The 25,743-nt window shown below is 69.3% G+C and overlaps 1 protein-coding gene across 1 annotated transcript; it reads right to left on the reverse strand.

The window, feature by feature from the left end:
- Positions 1-2,751: 2,751 nt before the first annotated feature.
- LOC142050983 (synaptotagmin-3-like) lies at positions 2,752-25,743 on the reverse strand. The gene is given in 12 exon segments (XM_075080179.1): positions 2,752-3,107; positions 3,725-3,809; positions 13,823-13,952; positions 14,610-14,781; positions 16,184-16,304; positions 19,733-19,773; positions 19,776-20,286; positions 21,029-21,283; positions 21,285-21,412; positions 22,647-22,836; positions 23,454-23,596; positions 25,467-25,743. Coding segments are annotated over 9 exon segments (1,623 nt in total). The 5' UTR covers positions 22,831-22,836; positions 23,454-23,596; positions 25,467-25,743; the 3' UTR covers positions 2,752-3,107; positions 3,725-3,728.

Below are 25,743 nucleotides of genomic sequence, written 5' to 3' on the forward strand. Positions count from 1 at the left end.
GTCCCCAGTCCCAGTGTCCCCAACCCAGTGTCCCCCATCCCAGTGTCCCCAGTCCCAGTGTCCCCAATCCCAGTGTCCCCAATCCCAGTGTCCCCATCCCAGTGTCCCCATCCCAGTGTCCCCAATCCCAGTGTCCCCAGTCCCAGTGTCCCCAATCCCAGTTTCCCCATCCCAGTGTCCCCAGTCCCAGTGTCCCCATCCCAGTGTCCCCATCCCAGTGTCCCCAATCCCAGTGTCCCCATCCCAGTATTCCCATCCCAGTGTCCCCAGTCCCAGTGTCCCCATCCCAGTGTCCCCCATCCCAGTGTCCCCATCCCAGTGTCCCCAGTCCCAGTGTCCCCATCCCAGTGTCCCCATCCCAGTGTCCCCAGTCCCAGTCTCCCCATCCCAGTGTCCCCCATCCCAGTGTCCCCATCCCAGTGTCCCTAGTCCCAGTCTCCCCATCCCAGTGTCCCCATCCCAGTGTCCCCAGTCCCAGTGTCCCCAATCCCAGTGTCCCCATCCCAGTGTCCCCAGTCCCAGTGTCCTCAATCCCAGTGTCCCCATCCCAGTGTCCCTAGTCCCAGTCTCCCCATCCCAGTGTCCCCATCCCAGTGTCCCCAGTCCCAGTGTCCCCAATCCCAGTGTCCCCATCCCAGTGTCCCCAGTCCCAGTGTCCTCAATCCCAGTGTCCCCATCCCAGTGTCCCAAATCCCAGTGTCCCCATCCCAGTGTCCCCAGTCCCAGTGTTCCCAATCCCAGTGTCCCCATCCCAGTGTCCCCCATCCCAGTGTCCCCAATCCCAGTGTCCCCATCCCAGTGTCCCCAACCCCAGGTCCCCATCCCAGTGTCCCCAATCCCAGTGTCCCCAATCCCAGTGTCCCCACCCCAGTGTCCCCAACCCAGTGTCCCCATCCCAGTGTCCCCAGTCCCAGTGTCCCCATCCCAGTGTCCCCAATCCCAGTGTCCCCAATCCCAGTGTCCCCCATCCCAGTGTCCCCATCCCAGTGTCCCCATCCCAGTGTCCCCAATCCCAGTGTCCCCCATCCCAGTGTCCCCATCCCAGTGTCCCCCATCCCAGTGTCCCCATCCCAGTGTCCCCAACCCCAGTGTCCCCATCCCAGTGTCCCCAGTCCCAGTGTCCCCATCCCAGTGTCCCCACCCCAGTGTCCCCATCCCAGTGTCCCCATCCCAGTGTCCCCCATCCCAGTGTCCCCATCCCAGTGCCCCCAACCCCAGTGTCCCCATCCCAGTGTCCCCATCCCAGTGTCCCCAGTCCCAGTGTCCCCAGTCCCAGTGTTCCCCATCCCAGTGTCCCCATCCCATTGTCCCCAATCCCAGTGTCCCCCATCCCAGTGTCCCCATCCCAGTGTCCCCAGTCCCAGTGTCCCCATCCCAGTGTCCCCACCCCAGTGTCCCCCATCCCAGTGTCCCCATCCCAGTGTCCCCAGTCCCAGTGTCCCCATCCCAGTGTCCCCATCCCAGTGTCCCCAAACCCAGTGTCCCCAGTCCCAGTGTCCCCACCCCAGTGTCCCCAACCCCAGTGTCCCCAGTCCCAGTGTCCCCATCCCAGTGTCCCCAATCCCAGTGTCCCCAGTCCCAGTGTCCTCAATCCCAGTGTCCCCAATCCCAGTGTCCCCACCCCAGTGTCCCCAGTCCCAGTGTCCCCAATCCCAGTGTCCCCATCCCAGTGTCCCCCATCCCAGTGTCCCCCATCCCAGTGTCCCCATCCCAGTGTCCCCCATCCCAGTGTCCCCATCCCAGTGTCCCCATCCCAGTGTCCCCCATCCCAGTGTCCCCATCCCAGTGTCCCCCATCCCAGTGTCCCCCATCCCAGTGTCCCCATCCCAGTGTCCCCATCCCAGTGTCCCCAGTCCCAGTGTCCCCAATCCCAGTGTCCCCCATCCCAGTGTCCCCAGTCCCAGTGTCCCCAGTCCCAGTGTCCCGTATCCCAGTGTCCCCAGTCCCAGTGTCCCCCATCCCAGTGTCCCCATCCCAGTGTCCCCAGTCCCAGTGTCCCCCATCCCAGTGTCCCCATCCCAGTGTCCCCAATCCCAGTGTCCCCAGTCCCAGTGTCCCCATCCCAGTGTCCCCATCCCAGTGTCCCCAATCCCAGTGTCCCCATCCCAGTGTCCCCATCCCAGTGTCCCCAGTCCTGTGTCCCCCCGGCGCAGGGAGGCGCAGGCGGCTCCGGGGGGGGTTTATTGGGGGGTTTATGGCTTCGGGGCCCCCCCGGCCCCTCACGCGGACATTGGGGGGGGGGGGCGTCGGGGGAGCGGGAGGACACGACACGCTGGGGCTTGGGGGGCCCCCCCGTACACACACATGGGGGGGGATGGGGGGGTCCCGGACGCCTGGTGCCTTTTTGGGGGGCCCCCCCGTACACACACATGGGGGGGGATGGGGGGGTCCCGGACGCCTGGTGCCTTTTTGGGGGGCCCCCCCGTACACACACATGGGGGGGGATGGGGGGGTCCCGGACGCCTGGTGCCTTTTTGGGGGGCCCCCCCGTACACACACATTGGGGGGGGTTGGGGGGGGGGTCCTGGACCCTTGGGTCCCTTTTGGGGGCCCCCCCTTACACACACATGGGGGGGGATGGGGGGGGTCCCGGACCCCTGGGTCTCTTCTGGGGGGCCCCCCATACACATATTGGGGGGGGTCCCGGACCCCTGGGTCCCTTTTGGGGGCCCCCCCCGTACACACACATTGGGGGGGGGGGTTGGGGGGGGTCCTGGACCCCTGGGTCTCTTTTGGGGGGCCCCCCATACACATATTGGGGGGGTCCCGGACCCCTGGGTCCCTTTTGGGGGCCCCCCCCGTACACACACATTGGGGGGGGGGTTGGGGGGGGTCCTGGACCTCTGGGTCCCTTTTGGGGGCCCCCCCCGTACACACACATTGGGGGGGGTCCCGGACGCCTGGGTCCTTCACGTGGCTGTGGGGGGAGGGGGCACCCCCCTCGTCCCCCCCTCCCCCCCTCCCCAGACTCCGGGGTTCACAGTGGGGGGGGGGGCCGGGCCCCCCCTTGTCGTGCAGGTCGGGGGCCCGGGGGGGGGCCCCGGGGCTCCCTATGGCTTCGGTGTCGGGGCCCCCCCCAGCCGGGCCGGCGCCCCCGGCCCCACCGCCTGTGGGAGAGAGGGGTCAGCACCCTCCCAGTATGGCCCAGTGGGCTCCCAGTATGGCCCAGTGCCACCCCCGGAGGGTAAAGTGCTCCCCCAGTATGGCCCAGTATCCACCAGTATGGTAAAGTGCCCCCAGTACATCTCCCAGTGCCTCCCAGTGCCCCCCACTGCCCCCCCAGTGTCCCCCAGTGCCCCCCCAGTGTCCCCCAGTGCCGCCCCAGTGCCCCCCCAGTGCCCCAAGGGCCCCCAGTGCCTCCCAGTGCCTCCCCAGTGCCCCCCCAGTGCCCCGAGGGCCCCCAGTGCCTCCCAGTGCCGCCACTGCCCCCCCAGTGTCCCCCAGTGCCCCCCCCAGTGCCCCCAGTGCCCCCCTAGCGCCCCCAACTGCCCCCCAGCGCCCCCCAGCGTTCCCCAGCACCCCCCAGCGCCCCCAGCGCTCCCCAGTGCCCCCCAGCGCCCCCCAGCGCCCCCCAGTGCCCCCCCGCGCCCCCCAGTGCCCCCCCGCGCCCCCCAGTGCCCCCCAGCGCCCCCCAGCGCCCCCAGCGCTCCCCAGTGCCCCCCAGCGCCCCCCAGCGCCCCCCAGCGTCCCCCAGCGCCCCCCAGCGCCCCCAGGCCGGGCTCACGGGCTCAGTCGGGGCCGAGGGGCTCCACCGCGACGCCGGGTTTGTCCCGCGACGCCCCCTTGGCCGCGACCCCCAGAGCCTTCTCCTGACACGGGGAGGGGCTGCTCGCACGGGCCTCGCACGGGGTCACTCACATGGGGACCCTCACACGGGGACACTCGCACGGGGTCACTCGCACGGGGACACTCGCACGGGGACACTCGCACGGGGTCACTCGCACGGGGACCCTCACACGGGGTCACTCACATGCGGACCCTCACACGGGGACCCTCACACGGGGACACTCGCACGGGGACCCTCACACGGGGACACTCGCACGGGGACACTCGCACGGGGTCACTCGCACGGGGACCCTCACACGGGGTCACTCACATGCGGACCCTCACACGGGGACCCTCACACGGGGACCCTCACACGGGGACACTCACACGGGGACACTCACATGGGGACACTCACACGGGGACACTCACACGGGGACACTCGCACGGGGTCACTCGCACGGGGACCCTCACACGGGGACACTCGCACGGGGACACTCGCACGGGGACACTCACACGGGGTCACTCACACGGGGACACTCGTACGGGGTCACTCACACGGGGACACTCGCACGGGGACCCTCACACGGGGACACTCGCACGGGGACACTCGCACAGGGACCCTCACACGGGGACACTCGCACGGGGACCCTCACACGGGGACACTCGCACGGGGACACTCGCACAGGGACCCTCACACGGGGACACTCGCACGGGGACCCTCACACGGGGACACTCGCACGGGGACCCTCGCACGGGGTCACTCGCACGGGGACCCTCGCACGGGGACCCTCACACGGGGTCACTCACACGGGGACCCTCACACGGGGACCCTCGCACGGGGACCCTCGCACGGGGACCCTCGCACGGGGTCACTCACACGGGGACCCTCGCACGGGGACCCTCACACGGGGTCACTCACATGGGGACCCTCACACGGGGACACTCGCACGGGGTCACTCGCACGGGGACCCTCACACGGGGACACTCGCACGGGGTCACTCGCACGGGGACACTCGCACGGGGACACTCGCACGGGGACACTCACACGGGGTCACTCACACGGGGACACTCGTACGGGGTCACTCACACGGGGACACTCGCACGGGGACCCTCACACGGGGACCCTCACACGGGGACACTCACACGGGGACACTCGCACGGGGACCCTCACACGGGGTCACTCGCACGGGGACCCTCACACGGGGACACTCGCACGGGGACACTCGCACAGGGACCCTCACACGGGGACACTCGCACGGGGACCCTCACACGGGGACACTCGCACGGGGACACTCGCACGGGGACCCTCACACGGGGTCACTCGCACGGGGACCCTCACACGGGGTCACTCGCACGGGGACCCTCACACGGGGTCACTCGCACGGGGTCACTCACACGGGGACACTCGCACGGGGTCACTCACACGGGGACCCTCACACGGGGTCACTCGCACGGGGACCCTCGCACGGGGTCACTCGCACGGGGACCCTCACACGGGGTCACTCACACGGGGACCCTCACACGGGGACCCTCGCACGGGGTCACTCGCACGGGGTCACTCACACGGGGACCCTCACACGGGGACCCTCGCACGGGGACCCTCGCACGGGGACCCTCGCACGGGGTCACTCACACGGGGACCCTCGCACGGGGACCCTCACACGGGGTCACTCACATGGGGACCCTCACACGGGGACACTCGCACGGGGACCCTCGCACGGGGACCCTCGCACGGGGTCACTCACACGGGGACCCTCGCACGGGGACCCTCACACGGGGTCACTCACATGGGGACCCTCACACGGGGACCCTCACACGGGGACACTCACACGGGGACACTCGCACGGGGACACTCACACGGGGACACTCACACGGGGACACTCGCACGGGGACCCTCACACGGGGTCACTCACATCGGGACCCTCACACGGGGACCCTCACACGGGGACACTCGCACGGGGACCCTCACACGGGGACACTCACACGGGGACACTCACACGGGGACACTCGCACGGGGACCCTCACACGGGGTCACTCACACGGGGACACTCACACGGGGACACTCACACAGGGACACTCGCACGGGGACACTCGCACGGGGACACTCGCACGGGGACACTCGCACGGGGTCACTCGCACGGGGACCCTCACACGGGGTCACTCACATGGGGACACTCGCACGGGGACCCTCGCACGGGGACCCTCGCACGGGGACCCTCGCACGGGGACACTCGCACGGGGTCACTCGCACGGGGACCCTCACACGGGGTCACTCACACGGGGTCACTCACACGGGGACCCTCACACGGGGACACTCGCACGGGGACACTCGCACGGGGTCACTCGCACGGGGTCACTCGCACGGGGACCCTCACACGGGGACACTCGCACGGGGACACTCACACGGGGACGCTCACACGGGGACACTCGCACGGGGACCCTCACACGGGGTCACTCACACGGGGTCACTCACACGGGGACCCTCACACGGGGACACTCGCACGGGGACCCTCACACGGGGTCACTCACACGGGGTCACTCACACGGGGACCCTCACACGGGGACACTCGCACGGGGACACTCGCACGGGGTCACTCGCACGGGGTCACTCGCACGGGGACCCTCACACGGGGTCACTCACACGGGGTCACTCACACGGGGACACTCACACGGGGACACTCGCACGGGGACACTCGCACGGGGACACTCGCACGGGGACACTCACACGGGGTCACTCACACGGGGACCCTCACACGGGGTCACTCACACGGGGACCCTCACACGGGGACACTCGCACGGGGACACTCGCACGGGGACACTCACACGGGGTCACTCACACGGGGACCCTCACACGGGGTCACTCGCACGGGGTCACTCACACGGGGACACTCGCACGGGGACACTCGCACGGGGACACTCACACGGGGTCACTCACACGGGGACCCTCACACGGGGTCACTCACACGGGGACCCTCACACGGGGACACTCGCACGGGGACACTCGCACGGGGACACTCACACGGGGTCACTCACACGGGGACCCTCACACGGGGTCACTCGCACGGGGACACTCGCACGGGGACACTCGCACGGGGACACTCACACGGGGTCACTCACACGGGGACCCTCACACGGGGACACTCGCACGGGGACACTCGCACGGGGACACTCACACGGGGTCACTCACACGGGGACCCTCACACGGGGTCACTCGCACGGGGACACTCGCACGGGGTCACTCGCACGGGGTCACTCGCACGGGGACCCTCACACGGGGTCACTCGCACGGGGTCACTCACATGGGGACCCTCACACGGGGACACTCGCATGGGGACCCTCGCACGGGGTCACTCACATGGGGACCCTCACACGGGGACCCTCGCACGGGGACACTCGCACGGGGTCACTCGCACGGGGTCACTCGCACGGGGACACTCGCACGGGGTCACTCGCACGGGGTCACTCGCATGGGGACACTCACACGGGGTCACTCACATGGGGACCCTCACACGGGGTCACTCGCACGGGGACCCTCACACGGGGACACTCGCACGGGGTCACTCGCACGGGGTCACTCGCACGGGGACACTCGCACGGGGTCACTCGCACGGGGTCACTCGCATGGGGACCCTCACACGGGGACACTCACACGGGGACACTCACACGGGGACCCTCACACGGGGTCACTCGCACGGGGACCCTCGCACGGGGTCACTCGCACGGGGACCCTCGCACGGGGACCCTCGCACGGGGACCCTCACACGGGGTCACTCACACGGGGACCCTCACACGGGGACCCTCGCACGGGGACCCTCGCACGGGGACCCTCACACGGGGTCACTCACATGGGGACCCTCACACGGGGACCCTCGCACGGGGACCCTCGCACGGGGACCCTCGCACGGGGTCACTCACACGGGGTCACTCACACGGGGACCCTCACATGGGGACACTCGCACGGGGTCACTCGCACGGGGTCACTCACACGGGGACACTCGCATGGGGACCCTCACACGGGGTCACTCACATGGGGACACTCACACGGGGACACTCACACGGGGACCCTCACACGGGGTCACTCACACGGGGTCACTCACACGGGGACACTCACACGGGGTCACTCGCACGGGGTCACTCACACGGGGTCACTCACACGGGGACACTCACACGGGGTCACTCACACGGGGACACTCACACGGGGACACTCACACGGGGACCCTCACACGGGGTCACTCACATGGGGACCCTCACACGGGGACCCTCGCACGGGGACCCTCGCACGGGGTCACTCGCACGGGGTCACTCACACGGGGACCCTCACATGGGGACACTCACACGGGGACACTCGCACGGGGACACTCGCACGGGGACACTCGCACGGGGACACTCGCATGGGGACCCTCACACGGGGTCACTCACACGGGGACACTCACACGGGGACACTCACACGGGGTCACTCACACGGGGACCCTCACACGGGGTCACTCGCACGGGGACACTCACACGGGGACACTCGCACGGGGTCACTCACACGGGGACACTCGCACGGGGACACTCGCACGGGGACCCTCACACGGGGACCCTCACACTGGGACACTCACACGGGGACACTCGCACGGGGACCCTCGCACGGGGACACTCACACGGGGACACTCGCACGGGGACACTCGCACGGGGACCCTCACACGGGGACCCTCACACGGGGACACTCACACGGGGACACTCACACGGGGACACTCGCACGGGGACCCTCACACGGGGTCACTCACATGGGGACCCTCACACGGGGACCCTCACACGGGGACACTCGCACGGGGTCACTCGCACGGGGTCACTCACACGGGGACACTCACACGGGGACACTCGCACGGGGACCCTCACACGGGGACACTCGCACAGGGACCCTCACACGGGGACACTCGCACAGGGACCCTCACACGGGGTCACTCACATGGGGACACTCACACGGGGACACTCGCACGGGGACCCTCGCACGGGGTCACTCACATGGGGACACTCACACGGGGACACTCGCACGGGGACACTCGCACGGGGACACTCGCACGGGGACACTCGCATGGGGACCCTCACACGGGGTCACTCACACGGGGACACTCACACGGGGACACTCACACGGGGTCACTCACACGGGGACCCTCACACGGGGTCACTCGCACGGGGACACTCACACGGGGACACTCGCACGGGGTCACTCACACGGGGACACTCGCACGGGGACACTCGCACGGGGACCCTCACACGGGGACCCTCACACTGGGACACTCACACGGGGACACTCGCACGGGGACCCTCGCACGGGGACACTCACACGGGGACACTCGCACGGGGACACTCGCACGGGGACCCTCACACGGGGACCCTCACACGGGGACACTCACACGGGGACACTCACACGGGGACACTCGCACGGGGACCCTCACACGGGGTCACTCACATGGGGACCCTCACACGGGGACCCTCACACGGGGACACTCGCACGGGGTCACTCGCACGGGGTCACTCACACGGGGACACTCACACGGGGACACTCGCACGGGGACCCTCACACGGGGACACTCGCACAGGGACCCTCACACGGGGACACTCGCACAGGGACCCTCACACGGGGTCACTCACATGGGGACACTCACACGGGGACACTCGCACGGGGACCCTCGCACGGGGTCACTCACATGGGGACACTCACACGGGGACACTCGCACGGGGACCCTCGCACGGGGTCACTCACACGGGGACACTCACACGGGGACCCTCACACGGGGTCACTCACACGGGGACACTCACACGGGGACACTCGCACGGGGACACTCACACGGGGACACTCACACGGGGACACTCGCACGGGGACCCTCACACGGGGTCACTCACACGGGGACCCTCACACGGGGACACTCACACGGGGACACTCGCACGGGGACCCTCGCACGGGGTCACTCACACGGGGACACTCGCACGGGGTCACTCACATGGGGTCACTCACATGGGGACCCTCACACGGGGTCACTCGCACGGGGACCCTCACACGGGGTCACTCACATGGGGACACTCACACGGGGACACTCGCACGGGGACCCTCACACGGGGTCACTCACACGGGGACACTCACACGGGGACACTCGCACGGGGACACTCGCACGGGGACACTCACACGGGGACACTCGCACGGGGTCACTCACACGGGGTCACTCGCACGGGGACACTCACACGGGGACACTCACACGGGGACACTCGCACGGGGACACTCGCACGGGGTCACTCACACGGGGACACTCACACGGGGACACTCGCACGGGGACCCTCACACGGGGACACTCACACGGGGACACTCGCACGGGGACCCTCACACGGGGTCACTCACACGGGGTCACTCGCACGGGGTCACTCACATGGGGACACTCACACGGGGACACTCACACGGGGACACTCGCACGGGGTCACTCACACGGGGACCCTCACACGGGGACACTCACACGGGGACACTCGCACGGGGTCACTCACACGGGGACACTCGCACGGGGACACTCGCACGGGGACCCTCACACGGGGACACTCGCACGGGGACACTCACACGGGGACACTCGCACGGGGTCACTCACACGGGGACACTCACACGGGGACACTCACACGGGGACACTCACACGGGGACACTCGCACAGGGACCCTCACACGGGGTCACTCACACGGGGACACTCGCACGGGGACACTCGCACGGGGACCCTCACACGGGGACCCTCACACGGGGTCACTCACACGGGGACACTCGCACGGGGACACTCGCACGGGGACACTCACACGGGGACACTCACACGGGGACACTCGCACGGGGACCCTCACACGGGGACACTCACACGGGGACACTCGCACGGGGTCACTCACACGGGGACACTCGCACGGGGACACTCGCACGGGGACCCTCACACGGGGACACTCGCACGGGGACACTCGCACGGGGTCACTCGCACGGGGACCCTCACACGGGGACACTCACACAGGGACACTCGCACGGGGTCACTCGCACGGGGACCCTCACACGGGGACACTCACACGGGGACACTCGCACGGGGTCACTCACACGGGGACACTCGCACGGGGACACTCGCACGGGGACCCTCACACGGGGACCCTCACACTGGGACACTCACACGGGGACACTCACACGGGGACACTCGCACGGGGACCCTCGCACGGGGACACTCACACGGGGACACTCGCACGGGGACACTCGCACGGGGACCCTCACACGGGGACCCTCACACGGGGACCCTCACACGGGGACACTCACACGGGGACACTCGCACGGGGACCCTCACACGGGGACACTCACACGGGGTCACTCACATGGGGACCCTCACACGGGGTCACTCACACGGGGACACTCGCACGGGGACCCTCGCACGGGGACCCTCACACGGGGACACTCACACGGGGTCACTCACATGGGGACCCTCACACGGGGACCCTCACACGGGGTCACTCACACGGGGACACTCACACGGGGACACTCGCACGGGGACCCTCACACGGGGTCACTCACACGGGGACCCTCACACGGGGACACTCGCACGGGGACCCTCACACGGGGTCACTCACACGGGGACCCTCACACGGGGACACTCACACGGGGACACTCACATGGGGACACTCGCACGGGGTCACTCGCACGGGGACCCTCACACGGGGTCACTCACATGGGGACACTCACACGGGGACACTCGCACGGGGACCCTCGCACGGGGTCACTCACACGGGGACACTCACACGGGGACCCTCACACGGGGTCACTCACACGGGGACACTCACACGGGGACACTCGCACGGGGACACTCACACGGGGACACTCACACGGGGACACTCGCACGGGGTCACTCACACGGGGTCACTCACACGGGGTCACTCACACGGGGACCCTCACACGGGGACACTCGCACAGGGACCCTCACACGGGGTCACTCACACGGGGACACTCACACGGGGACACTCACACGGGGACACTCGCACGGGGACCCTCACACGGGGACACTCGCACGGGGTCACTCGCACGGGGTCACTCACACGGGGACACTCACACGGGGACACTCGCACGGGGACCCTCACACGGGGACACTCGCACGGGGTCACTCACACGGGGACACTCACACGGGGACACTCGCACGGGGACACTCACACGGGGACACTCACACGGGGACACTCGCACGGGGACACTCGCACGGGGACCCTCACACGGGGACCCTCACACTGGTACACTCACACGGGGACACTCGCACGGGGACCCTCGCACGGGGACACTCACACGGGGACACTCACACGGGGACACTCGAACGGGGTCACTCGCACGGGGACCCTCACACGGGGACACTCACACGGGGTCACTCACACGGGGACACTCGCACGGGGTCACTCGCACGGGGTCACTCGCACGGGGACACTCACACGGGGTCACTCGCACGGGGACACTCGCACGGGGACACACGCACGGGGTCACTCACATGGGGACACTCACACGGGGACACTCGCACGGGGACACTCACACGGGGACACTCGCACGGGGTCACTCGCACGGGGACACTCACACGGGGACACTCGCACGGGGACACTCGCACGGGGACCCTCACACGGGGACCCTCACACGGGGACCCTCGCACGGGGACACTCACACGGGGACACTCACACGGGGACACTCGCACGGGGACACTCGCACGGGGTCACTCGCACGGGCCTCGCACGGGGACCCTCACACGGGGACCCTCGCACGGGGACACTCGCACGGGGACCCTCACACGGGGTCACTCACATGGGGACCCTCACACGGGGACACTCACACGGGGACCCTCACACGGGGTCACTCGCACGGGGACCCTCACACGGGGACCCTCACACGGGGTCACTCGCACGGGGACCCTCACACGGGGACCCTCACACGGGGTCACTCAGACGGGGACACTCGCACGGGGACCCTCACACGGGGTCACTCACACAGGGACACTCGCACGGGGACCCTCACACGGGGACCCAGGGGTCAATGGGTGCTCGGGGGTCTCCTGGGTGCTGGGAGGGGTGCCACGGGTGGGGGGGTGCTCCTGTGGGTGCTGGGGGGGGGGGGTCCCTGGGTGCCAGGGGTGACACATGGGTGCTGGGGGGGGCGGGGTCCTACAGGCCTGGGTGGTCCAGTGGGTGCGGGGGGTCCCACAGGTGCCGGGGGGTGTCCCAGGGGTGGGGGTCCCAGGGGTGGGGTCCCATGGGTGGGGGATTCCATGGGTGAAGGGGTTCCCATGGGTGGGGGTCCCAGGGGTGGTGTCCCATGGGTGACGGGGGTCCCATGGGTGGGGGTCCCAGGGGTGGGGTTCCCAGGGGTGGGGGTCCCATGGGTGGGGGTCCCATGGGTGAAGGGGTTCCCATGGGTGGGGGGTCCCAGGGGTGGGTTCCCATGGGTGGGGGTCCCAGGGGTCAGGGGTGCCAGGGGTGGGGTCCCATGGGGAAGGGGTTCCCATGGATGGGGTCCCATGGGTGGGGGATTCCATGGGTGAAGGGGGTCCCAGGGGTGGGTGGTCCCAGGGGTCAGGGGTCCCAGGGGTGGGGTCCCAGGGGTGAAGGGGTTTCCATGGGTGGTGGTCCGGGGGTGGGGGTCCCAGGGGTGGGGGTCCCAGGGGTGGGGTCCCGGGGGTGGGGGTACCGGGGGTGGGGTTCCCATGGGTGGGGTTCCCATGGGTGGGGGTCCCAGGGGTGGGGTCCCAGGGGTGACGGGGGTCCAATGGGTGGGGGTCCCAGGGGTGGGGGTCCCGGGGGTGGGGGTCCCAGGGGTGGGTCCCATGGGTGGGGGTCCCGGGGGTGGGGGTCCCATGGGTGGGGGTCCCGGGGGTGGGGGTCCCGGGGGTGGGGGTCCCATGGGTGACGGGGGTCCAATGGGTGGGGGTCCCAGGGGTGGGGGTCCTGGGGGTGGGGGTCCCAGGGGTGGGTCCCATGGGTGGGGGTCCCGGGGGTGGGGGTCCCGGGGGTGGGGGTCCCATGGGTGGGGGTCCCGGGGGTGGGGGTCCCTCACCTCGACGAGGGTGTGCCAGTGCTCGATGGGCTTGCGGGGGTTGGCCAGCATCTGCGCCCAGTGCTCGCGGCCCGGCCCCTCGGCGTCGCCCCCCACCCGGCACAGCCCGATCACCTCGTTGTGCCCGATGCTGCGGGGGCACCCACGGCACTGCACCGCACCCCGCCCCCCGCCCCACGGCGCCCCACGGCACCCCCCACCCCGCCCCACGGCGCCCCACGGCACCCCGAGCCCACCCACGGCGCCCCACGGCACCCCACACCCACCCACGGCACTGCACCGTACCCTGAGCCCACCCACGGCACCCCACCACACGCCCCACCCCACCCCACGGCACCCCACACCCACCCACAGCACTGCACCGCACCCCGAGCCCACCCACGGCGCCCCACGACACCCCTAGCCCACCCATGGTGCCCCAAGCCCACCCATGGCGCCCCACACCCACCCACGGCACCCCACGGCACCCCCCACCCACCTATGGCACCCTGAGCCCACCCACAGCACCCCAAGCCCACCCATGGCACCCCACACCCACCCACAGCACCCCACGGCACCCCGAGCCCACCCACGGCACCCCCATTTCCCCCCCCCCCCCCCATCCAAGGGGACCCCAGCCTCTGAGCCCCCCAACCCACCCCTCACCACCGCACGCTCTCGTGCAACACCCCTCGCACGAGGGCTCTACCCCGCTCAGCCCCACAGCTCCGGCTGGCCCCCCACGCCCCCCCACACGCCCCCCCCACCCCCCAGCCCCATAGCGTCGGGGCCCCCCCCGCCAACCGACCAGTCGTAGTCGACGACGGCGATGGTGAGGCTGACGTGGTGCACGCTCTCGTGCGGCACGTCGAACACGAGCGCCTCGTTGTAGCTGGGGTTCAGCGTGTTCTTCTTGATCGACGTCTTGCGCTTCTTGAGCCGCCGGCCCTCGGCCATCAGCGACGCCTTCACGTAGGGGTCTGCCGGGCGGGGAGAGCCCCACGGCGCCCCACTGTCACCCCACGGCTACCCCACAGCACCCCACGGAGCCCCACGGTGCCCTGCCGTCAGCCCACGGCCACCCCACAGCGCCCCACAGAGCCCCACGGCGCCCCGCCGGCACCCCACGGCCACCCCACAGCGCCCCACGGAGCCCCACGGTGCCCCACCGGCACCCCACGGCCACCCCACAGCGCCCCACGGAGCCCCACGGCGCCCCGCCGTCACCCCACGGCCACCCCACAGCGCCCCACGGAGCCCCACGGTGCCCCGCCGGCACCCCACGGCCACCCCACAGAGCCCCACGGTGCCCTGCCGTCACCCCACGGCCACCCCACAGCGCCCCACAGAGCCCCACGGCGCCCCGCCGGCACCCCACGGCCACCCCAGAGCGCCCCACGGAGCCCCACGGCGCCCCACTGGCACCCCACGGCTACCCCACAGAGCCCCACGGAGCCCCACGGTGCCCTGCCGTCAGCCCACGGCCACCCCACAGCGCCCCACAGAGCCCCACGGCGCCCCGCCGGCACCCCACGGCCACCCCAGAGCGCCCCACGGAGCCCCACGGTGCCCCACCGGCACCCCACGGCCACCCCACAGCGCCCCACGGAGCCCCACGGCGCCCCACTGGCACCCCACGGCTACCCCACAGAGCCCCACAGAGCCCCACGGTCACCCCACAGTGCCCCACGGAGCCCCACGGCACCCCACCGTCACCCCACGGCCACCCCACAGCGCCCCACGGAGCCCCACGGTGCCCTGCCGTCACCCCACGGCCACCCCACAGCGCCCCACGGAGCCCCACGGCGCCCCGCCGGCACCCCACGGCTACCCCACAGAGCCCCACAGAGCCCCACCGGCACCCCACCGGCACCCCACGGCCACCCCACAGCGCCCCACGGAGCCCCACGGCACCCCACGGCTACCCCACAGAGCCCCACAGAGCCCCACGGCGCCCCACGGTCACCCCACAGTGCCCCACGGTGCCCAATGGCCAACCCACACAGCCCCACAGAGCACCACGGCACCCCTTGTCTCCCCCCACGGCCATCCCCCCACACCCCCCCACCCCCATGTCCCCCCACATCCCCCCATTCACATCCCCCCCACCCCCCCACCCCATCTCCCATCTCCCCCATCCCCCCATGTCCCCCCACCCCCATCCCCCCACCCCTCCCCACCCCCCACTCACATCCCCCCCACCCCCCCACATCCCCCCATCTTCCCCCATCCCCCGTCCCCCATCCCCCATCCCCCCACCCCTCCCCACCCCCCACTCACACCCCCCACCCCCATCCCCCCACCCTTGCCCACCCCCGCTCACCCCCCCCATTCACACCCCCCCCATCTCCCCCTCCCCACGCCCCCCCGCCCCTCCCCCACCGGAGAAGCCGGTGAGGTCCATGGCGCGCAGGTTGGAGGCCCGGATGACGGTGACCGTCAGGCGCCCGGCCGTCGGCAGGTAACACAGCGAGAAGTTCACCTCCCCCAGGTCGGCCTTCTCCTGTGGGTCAGGGGTCAGGGGTCACGGGGTCACACGGGGTCACACGGGGTCAGGGGTCACACGGGGGCAGGGGGCGCCGGGAGGGGGGCAGCGGGCAGCAAGGGGGGGAAGGGCGGGGTTTGAGGGGGTCAAGGGTCAGAGGGTGGGGTCGGGGGGGTCAGGGGTTGGGGTCATGGGGCAGGTCAAAGGTCACAGGGTCATGGGGTCACAGGGTGGGGTCGGGGGTCATGGGTTGGGATGACAGGGCAGGTCAGGGGTCACAGGGTGGGGTCAGGGGTCACAGGGTGGGGGTCAGGGGGTCATGGGTTGGGGTCAGGAGGTCACAGGTCAAGTCGGGGTCACAGGGTGGGGTCAGGGGTCACAGGGTGGGCTCAGGAGGTCACAGGTCAGGGGTCACAAGGTGGGGTCAAGGGGGTCAGGGGTTGGGGTCACGGGATAGATCAGAGGGTTGAGGTCAGGGGTCACGGGGTGGGGTCAGGGGGTCACAGGTCAGGTCAGGGTCACAGGGTGTGGTCAGGGGTCACAGGGTTGGGGTCAGGGGTCATAGGGTGGGGTCAGAGGGCACCAGGGGCACCATAAGGGGACGTAAGGTCGGGGTCAGGGTGAGTGACAGGGCGCAGGGGGTCATGGGTCACCCGAGGGCAGGGGTCACGGGGGGTCAGGGGTCACGAGGGGGCCGAACTCCATGGGGGAGGGGGCTGCGCCTTCGCCTGCGGCTGGAACCGGGGCCAAAATCACCCAAAACCGGGATGGGACCAAACTGGGGCCAAACCAGGTGTAAGAGCGGGGGTGGCTGCGGCCAGGGCTGGGGCCGTGGGTACAACCGCACGAGGGGCTGCAACTTGGCCTGCACCCGCGGGCCGGGCTGCAAACGCCGCGGGTTGGCGCCTGCAACGGCCCCTGCGCGTGCGCCTGCACCCAGCGCCGCCAGCGCACCTGCAAACGCACCTGCCAACTCAGCTGCAAATGCACCTGCATACGCACCTGCAAAGGCCCCTGTGCATGCACCTGTGATCAGAGCTGCAAATGCACCTGCCATTTAAGCTGCAAATGCACCTGCAAACGCACCTGCAAACGCACCTGCAAATGCACCTGCAAACGCACCTGCAAAGGCCCCTGTGCATGCACCTGTGATCAGAGCTGCAAATGCACCTGCCATCTAAGCTGCAAATGCACCTGCAAACGCACCTGCAAATGCACCTGCAAATGCAACTGCAAATGCACCTGCAAATGCACCTGCCAACTAAGCTGCAAATGCACCTGCCATTTAAGCTGCAAATGCACCTGAAAACGCACCTGCAAACGCACCTGCCAACTCAGCTGCAAATGCACCTGCAAACGCACCTGCAAAGGCCCCTGTGCATGCACCTGTGATCAGAGCTGCAAATGCACCTGCCATCTAAGCTGCAAACGCACCTGCCAACTAAGCTGCAAATGCACCTGCAAACGCACCTGCAAACGCACCTGCAAATGCACCTGCAAACGCACCTGCAAACGCACCTGCAAACGCACCTGCCAACTAAGCTGCAAATGAACCTGCAAATGCACCTGCAAACGCACCTGCCAACTAAGCTGCAAATGAACCTGCAAATGCACCTGCAAACGCACCTGCCAACTAAGCTGCAAACGCACCTGCAAACGCACCTGCCAACTCAGCTGCAAATGCACCTGCAAACGCACCTGCAAAGGCACCTGCAAACGCACCTGCCAACTAAGCTGCAAATGCACCTGCCAACTAAGCTGCAAATGCACCTGCAAATGCACCTGCACATGCACCTGCACATGCACCTGCAAATGCACCTGCAAACGCACCTGGCAACTAAGCTGCAAATGCACCTGCACCAGGGCCGCAAATGCACCTGCAAATGCACCTGCAAACGCACCTGCAAATGCACCTGCCAACTAAGCTGCAAACGCACCTGCCAACTAAGCTGCAAATGCACCTGCAAACGCACCTGCAAACGCACCTGCAAAGGCACCTGCAAACGCACCTGCAAACGCACCTGCAAACGCACCTGCCAACTAAGCTGCAAACGCACCTGCAAATGCACCTGCAAACGCACCTGCAAACGCACCTGCCAACTAAGCTGCAAATGCACCTGCAAACGCACCTGCCAACTAAGCTGCAAACGCACCTGCAAATGCACCTGCAAACGCACCTGCAAACGCACCTGCCAACTAAGCTGCAAACGCACCTGCAAATGCACCTGCAAACGCACCTGCCAACTCAGCTGCAAATGCACCTGCAAATGCACCTGCAAACGCACCTGCAAACGCACCTGCCAACTAAGCTGCAAATGCACCTGCAAACGCACCTGCCAACTAAGCTGCAAACGCACCTGCAAATGCACCTGCAAACGCACCTGCAAACGCACCTGCCAACTAAGCTGCAAACGCACCTGCAAATGCACCTGCAAACGCACCTGCCAACTCAGCTGCAAATGCACCTGCAAATGCACCTGCAAACGCACCTGCAAACGCACCTGCCAACTAAGCTGCAAACGCACCTGCAAATGCACCTGCAAACGCACCTGCCAACTCAGCTGCAAATGCACCTGCATACGCACCTGCAAAGGCCCCTGTGCATGCACCTGTGATCAGAGCTGCAAATGCACCTGCAAACGCACCTGCAAATGCACCTGCAAATGCAACTGCAAATGCACCTGCAAACGCACCTGCCAACTAAGCTGCAAATGCACCTGCAAACGCACCTGCAAATGCACCTGCAAACGCACCTGCAAACGCACCTGCAAACGCACCTGCCAACTAAGCTGCAAACGCACCTGCAAACGCACCTGCAAACACATCTGCCAACTAAGCTGCAAATGAACCTGCAAACGCACCTGCCAACTAAGCTGCAAATGAACCTGCAAACGCACCTGCAAATGCACCTGCAAACGCACCTGCCAACTCAGCTGCAAATGAACCTGCAAATGAACCTGCAAATGAACCTGCAAATGCACCTGCAAATGCACCTGCCAACTAAGCTGCAAATGCACCTGCAAACGCACCTGCAAAGGCGCCTGTGCGTGCACCTGTGATCAGAGCTGCAAACGCACCTGCCATCTAAGCTGCAAACGCACCTGCCAACTAAGCTGCAAATGCACCTGCAAACGCACCTGCAAAGGCGCCTGTGCGTGCACCTGTGATCAGAGCTGCAAACGCACCTGCCATCTAAGCAGCAAACGCACCTGCCAACTAAGCTGCAAATGCACCTGCAAACGCACCTGCAAACGCAGCTGCCAACTCAGCTGCAAACGCACCTGCCCCAGGGCCGCAAACGCAGCTGCCAACGCACCCGCACACGCCCCCGTGCGTGCACCAGGGCCCAGACCCACCGCACCTGCCGGCCAAGCCACAAACCCACCCTCCCCTCCCCCCCCCGCCCCCCAAACCTCGCACCCCCTTTCCCCCCCGCCCCATCTCACCCCGCTGCCCTCCACGATGTCCCTCCAGAGCGGGACGTCCGCGCCCTCTCGGCCGCCTCCAGCAGATTCTCCAGCACCACCTGCCCGATGAGGTCGTGGCGCGAGAAGCGATCGAAGTCGTAGACGCTGAAGTGGAGGCGCCGGGCGGGGAGTTCGGCGAAGGGCACCCCGAAAGTGAAAGTCTCGTCGAAGACGGGGTTCAGGGTCTTGCGGTGCACCTTGGTCTGGAATTTCTTCTTGCGGTCGGGGAGGAGGTAGATTTTCACGTAGGGGTCGGAGAAGCCGTTGGGGTCCTTGGCGGGGAGGTCGAGGGCGCGCAGCACCCGCACCACCAGCTGCTGGGTGCCGTAGGCGTAGCGCAGGGCCACGGCGAGGCGCCGCAGGGTGGGGGAGGGGCGCCCGGGGGTAGCGGGTGGGGGGTCGAACCCCCCCCCGACCCCCGACGACGAACCCCGAACCCGTCGACTCCCGGTCCGTAAAGTTCCGGTTGGATTTGACCGAGGTTTGGGGGGGTTTGATCCCCTTTTTCTTCCGGGAGGGGGGGGAGGGGGGGGCTGTGGGGGGAGGGGGGGGGAGGGGAAAGGTTGGGGGGGGGGGCCATGGGTGGGCCCCCACCCCCCACCCCCCCGTGGGGGTCGCTGGGGCGCACATACACAAACACACACCAAATCTTGGGGGGGGGGGGGGCGTCACTAGGGCACCCCCTAATGTGGGGGGGGGGGGGCAGCGCCCTGGGCACCCCCCCCTCACCCCGCCGTGACCCCTCCCATGTCACCCATGTGTCCCGTGTCGTGGTCGTCGTCCCCGTCCCCCCCCCCCCCCCGCGGCACCCCCCCATGTGCCCCCCCATCCCCATGTGCCCCCCATCTCCCCCCCACCCCCACATGCCCCCCCATCCCCATGTCCCCCCCATTTCTCCCCCACCCCCCCCGTGACCCCCCCCATTCCCACGTGCCCCCCATCCCCATGTCACCCAGGCCCCCCATGTCCCGCCCATGCCCCCCATGTCCACCCCAGGCCCCCCATGTCCACCCCAGGCCCCCCATGTCCCCCCCATGCCCCCCCACCCCCCCCATTTCTCCCCCACCCCCCCGTGCCCCCCCCATTCCCACGTGCCCCCCCCATCCCCATGTCCCCCCCTCTCTCCCACCAAGCCCTCCCCATCTATCCCCCCATTTCCCCCGTGTCCCCCCCATATCCATGTCCCCCCCGTTCCCATGTGCCCCCCGACCCCCCCATGTCCCCCCCACCCATGTCGTCCCCCCCCCAACGCGCCCCCCCCCCCCCCGTCCGTACCTGCCACCCACGTGTTGCTGGGAGGGGGCGCTGGGCAGGGTCCCCATCCCCTCCCCCCCCAGCTCGGGGGGCCCTGGGGGGGCCCCGAGGGGATCCCTGAAGCGGGGGGGGTCCCAGCGCCCGCCCCCCCCCCTCAGGGCAGGGCCCCATGTCCAGGTAGCAGCGTTCGGGGGGGGGTTCCGGACCCGGCTCCCCTCGCTCGGGCAGGGGGTCCCCGAAAGCTCCCCCTCCTCCTTGGGGGGCTCTTTTCGGGGGGCCCCCCCCCGGCCCCCCCTTGTGGCGCCCAGGGCACCCAGCAGAGCTTCCAGGAGACGAAGAGGGAGACCCCCAGGAGCACGATGCCGCAGAAGGTGACGATGACCGAGAGCAGGCTGACCGACACCTCTGGGGGGGGGGGACACGGGTGGTTCCCATGGGGCACCCCCAAACCCGGGGGGGGGCCCCCAAACCCGGGGGGAGGGGCCCAAAGCCTGGGGAGGGGCCCAAAGCCAGGGGAGGGGGGCTGAAATCTGGGGGAGGGGGGCTAAAATATACACGAGGGACCAGCAAAATGTGGGGGTCCTCACTGAGATCTTGGGGGGGTCCCTGGGGGTCCCCAAAACCCACCCGGGGGGCCCAGCACCCTCCTGGGGTCCCGCCACCCTCCTGGGGGTCCCCAAAACCCACCCGGGGGGCTCAGCACCCACCTGGGGTCCCGCCACCCTCCTGGGGGTCCCCAAAACCCACCCGGGGGGCCCCAAAACCCACCCGGGGGCCCAGCACCCACCTGGGGTCCCGCCACCCTCCTGGGGGTCCCCAAAACCCACCCGGGGGCCCCAAAACCCACCCGGGGGGCCCAGCACCCACCTGGGCTCCCGCCACCCATCTGGGGTCCCCAAAACCCACCCGGGGGGCCCCAAAACCCACCCGGGGGGCCCAGCACCCACCTGGGCTCCCGCCACCCATCTGGGGGTCCCCAAAACCCAGCCGGGGGGCCCCAAAACCCACCCGGGGGCCCAGCACCCACCTGGGGTCCCGACATACCTTTGGGGTCCCCTCTCCCCTTCTAGGCCCCCCCACCCCGGGCACACCCCCCTCCTCCCGCCCCCCCCCCCCCAAAACTGGGGATCCCAACTCTGGGGGTCTCATCCTTTAGGGGGGGTCCTTCCCCTGGGGGGTCTCATCTCTTGGGGGGGTCCCATCCTGGGTGCCCCCCACCCTGGGGGGGGGGGTGTCCCATCCCCGGGGGGGGTCCCATCCTTGGGGGTCTCATCCCTGAGGGGGGGTTCCCATCCCTCGGCGGGGTCCCATCCTTGGGGGTCCCATCCCATCCTGGGGGGGGTCCCATCCCTGGGGGGGGCTTCCATCTCTTGGGGGTCCCATGCCGGCTGGGGATCCCATCCTTGGGGATCCCATCCTTGGGGGGGGGTCCCATCCGGGGGGGGGTGTTTTCCATCCCTTGGGGGTCCCATCCCATCCCTGAGGGGATCCCATCCCTGGGCGGGGGGGTCCCATCCCTGGGGGGGTGCCATGCCTTGGGGGTCCCATGCCATCCCTTGGGGGTCCCACCCCACCCCTGGGGGGTCCCACCCCACCCCTGGGGGGGTCCCCCGGGCCCCCCCCCCCCCCCGGTGCTGACCGCCGTCCGAGGGCCGGGGGTGGCCGCGGTGGCGCAGGAGGTCGGTGAACTCGAGGCACTTGTCGTGGGGGGGGCGGGCGCGGGGGGCGAAGCAGAGCTCCTGCACGGCGCGGGGGGCGAAGCAGAGCTCCTGCACCAGCCGCAGGGCGCTGCGACACACGTCCTCCTCGTAGTCCCCCGACATGGCCGCCTGCGCGCGCACGACCCTCGCACGACCCTCGCACGACCCTCGCACGACCCTCGCACGACCCCCTCGCACGACCCCCTCGCACCCCTGTTCTACGGACCCCCCGCACGACCCTCGCACGACCCTCGCACGACCCCCTCGCACGACCCCCCTCGCACCGCTGTTCTATGGACCCCCTGCACGACCCCCCTCACACGACCCCCTCGCACAACCCTCACACGACCCCCTTCTACGACCCCCTCACGTGACCCCTTGCACGACCCTTCGCACGCGTGGGCACAGTGGGGTGGGGTTGTGGGGGGGGTTGGGGTCACGATTGTGTGCGGCGGCAGGCGTGATCACGAGTGTGCGCGGGGTTGGGGGCGTGCAAGGGGGTTGTGGCGGCGATGGCGCGCGCTGCCGCTCACGGGGGTGCACGGGGATGTGGGTGTGCAAGGGTCGAGCGTGCAAGGGCCTGGTGTGCAAGGGCTGAGCGTGCAAGGGCTGGGCGTGCGAGGGCTTGCACTCACGCTTGTGCCCCGGGGTTGCACGACAGCCCCGCACACGCCTGTGCAAACCCTCCCCCCACCTCCGCCACCCCCCCCCCGTCCTCGTGCGAAGCCCTCGTGCGATGACGTCACCTGCTGGGCGGCTCCTGGGCGGGGCCGGGGGGGTCAGCGGGGGCCGGGGGGGGGCGCGGGGGCGAGGCGGGGGCGGGGGGGGGCCATGCGACACGAGGGCCGTGAGCGCACGAGGCGGGGGAGGGGCCCTCGTGCGACGGCACCTGCGGGGAAAGAGCAGAGCAGTGGGGCTGCCCCACAAGTGCGCCCGCACCCACGGGCCCCGGAGGGAGCCCCCAGCCCCACAGCGGCCCCCCAGCCCCACAAGTGCCCCCCCAGTCCCCCAGCGGCCCCCCAGCCCCACAAGTGCCCCCCCAGCCCCACAAGTAACCCCAACCCCACATGTGACCCCCCCACATTGACGGTTGCCCCCAGCCCCCCTATATCTGCCCCCCTGCACCCCCAAACCTGCACCCCCGGCACTGCAGCCCCCCCCAGTTCTGCCCCACACCCAAAGGCCCCATGTCCATCCCCCACCACAGGCCCCCCCAAACCAGCCCCCCCACCCCTGCACCCCCAGACCTGACCCACAGCCTGGGCCCCTCCAAATCAGCCCCCCAATACCTGCCCCCCACCCCTGCACCCCCAAACCTGCCCCACAGCCTGGGCCCCCCAAATCAGCCCCCCAATACCCGCCCCCCCAACCCTTCACCCCCAAAAGCAGCCCCCCAATAGCCGTCCTCCCACCCCTGCACCCCCAAACCTGCCCCCCAATACCTGCACCCCCACCCCTGCACCCCCAAACCTGCCCCCAATACCTGCACCCCCACTCCTGCACCCCAATACCTGCCCCCAATACCTGCCCCCCCACCCCTGCACCCCCAAACCTGCCCCCAATACCTGCCCCCCCACCCCTGCACCCCAAACCTGCCCCCAATACCTGCACCCCCACTCCTGCACCCCAATACCTGCCCCCCAATACCTGCCCCCCAATACCTGCCCCCCCACCCCTGCACCCCCAAACCTGCCCCCCAATACCTGCACCCCCACCCCTGCACCCCAAACCTGCCCCCAATACCTGCACCCCCACCCCTGCACCCCAATACCTGCCCCCCAATACCTGCCCCCCCCACCCCTGCACCCCCAAACCTGCCCCCCAATACCTGCCCCCCCACCCCTGCACCCCAATACCTGCCCCCCCAACCCTTCACCCCCAAAAGCAGCCCCCCAATAACCGCCCTCCCACCCCTGCACCCCCAATACCTGCCCCCCAATACCTGCACCCCCACCCCTGCACCCCCAAACCTGCCCCCAATACCTGCACCCCCACTCCTGCACCCCCACCCCTGCACCCCAATACCTGCCCCCCAACCCTTCACCCCCAAAAGTAGCCCCCCAATAACCGCCCTCCCACCCCTGTACCCCCAAACCTGCCCCCAATACCTGCCCCCCCACCCCTGCACCCCCAAACCTGCCCCCAATACCTGCACCCCCACTCCTGCACCCCAATACCTGCCCCCCCACCCCTGCCCCCCCAAACCTGCACCCAATACCTGCACCCCCACTCCTGCACCCCCAAACCAGCCCCCCACTACCTGCCCCCCCACTCCTGCACCCCCAAACCTGACTCACAACCTGGCCCCCCGAAACCAGCCCCCCAATACCTGCCCCCCCAACCCTGCACCCCCAAACCTGCCCCCAATACCCGCCCCCCCACTCCTGCACCCCCAAAACCTGCCCCCAATACCCGCCCCCCACCCCTGCACCCCCAAACCTGCCCCCAATACCTGCCCCCCCACCCCTGCACCCCAAACCAGCCCCCCAATAACTGCCCCCCCACCCCTGCCCCCCCCAACCCGCCCCACAGACCCGCCCCCCAAAATCTGACCCAAATTTGCCGCCCCAAACAAGCTCCATAGCCCTGCCCCCCCTCAGTCCTGTCCCCCCAAACCTGCCCCCCGGACCTGCCCCCCCAAACCTGCCCCCCCAAGTCATCTCCCCCCCCACCCCAGATCTGCCCCCCCCGCCCCTTCAGCGCCCCCCCCCCCCCCCCGGCCCCGGACGCCCGGGTTCCCCGGCCGGGCCCGCGCTCACCTGCCGTACCGAGCCGAGCCGAGCCGAGCCGAGCCGAGCCGAGCCGAACCGGCCCGAACGTCCCCGAGCGCCGCCGAACCGGCCCGAGCGGAACCGAACGGGGCCGAACCGGCCCGAACCGGCCCGAGGGGAGCCGAGCGCCGCCGAACCGGCCCGAGCGGAACCGAACGGGGCCGAACCGGCCCGAGGGGAGCCGAGCGCCGCCGAACCGGCCCGAGCGGAACCGAACCGGCCCGAGCGGAGCCGATCGCAGCCGAGCGCCTCCCGCCCGGTGCCG

This window comes from Phalacrocorax aristotelis, unplaced genomic scaffold (genome assembly GCF_949628215.1).
Source record: "Phalacrocorax aristotelis unplaced genomic scaffold, bGulAri2.1 scaffold_265, whole genome shotgun sequence".
NCBI lineage: Eukaryota > Metazoa > Chordata > Aves > Suliformes > Phalacrocoracidae > Phalacrocorax > Phalacrocorax aristotelis.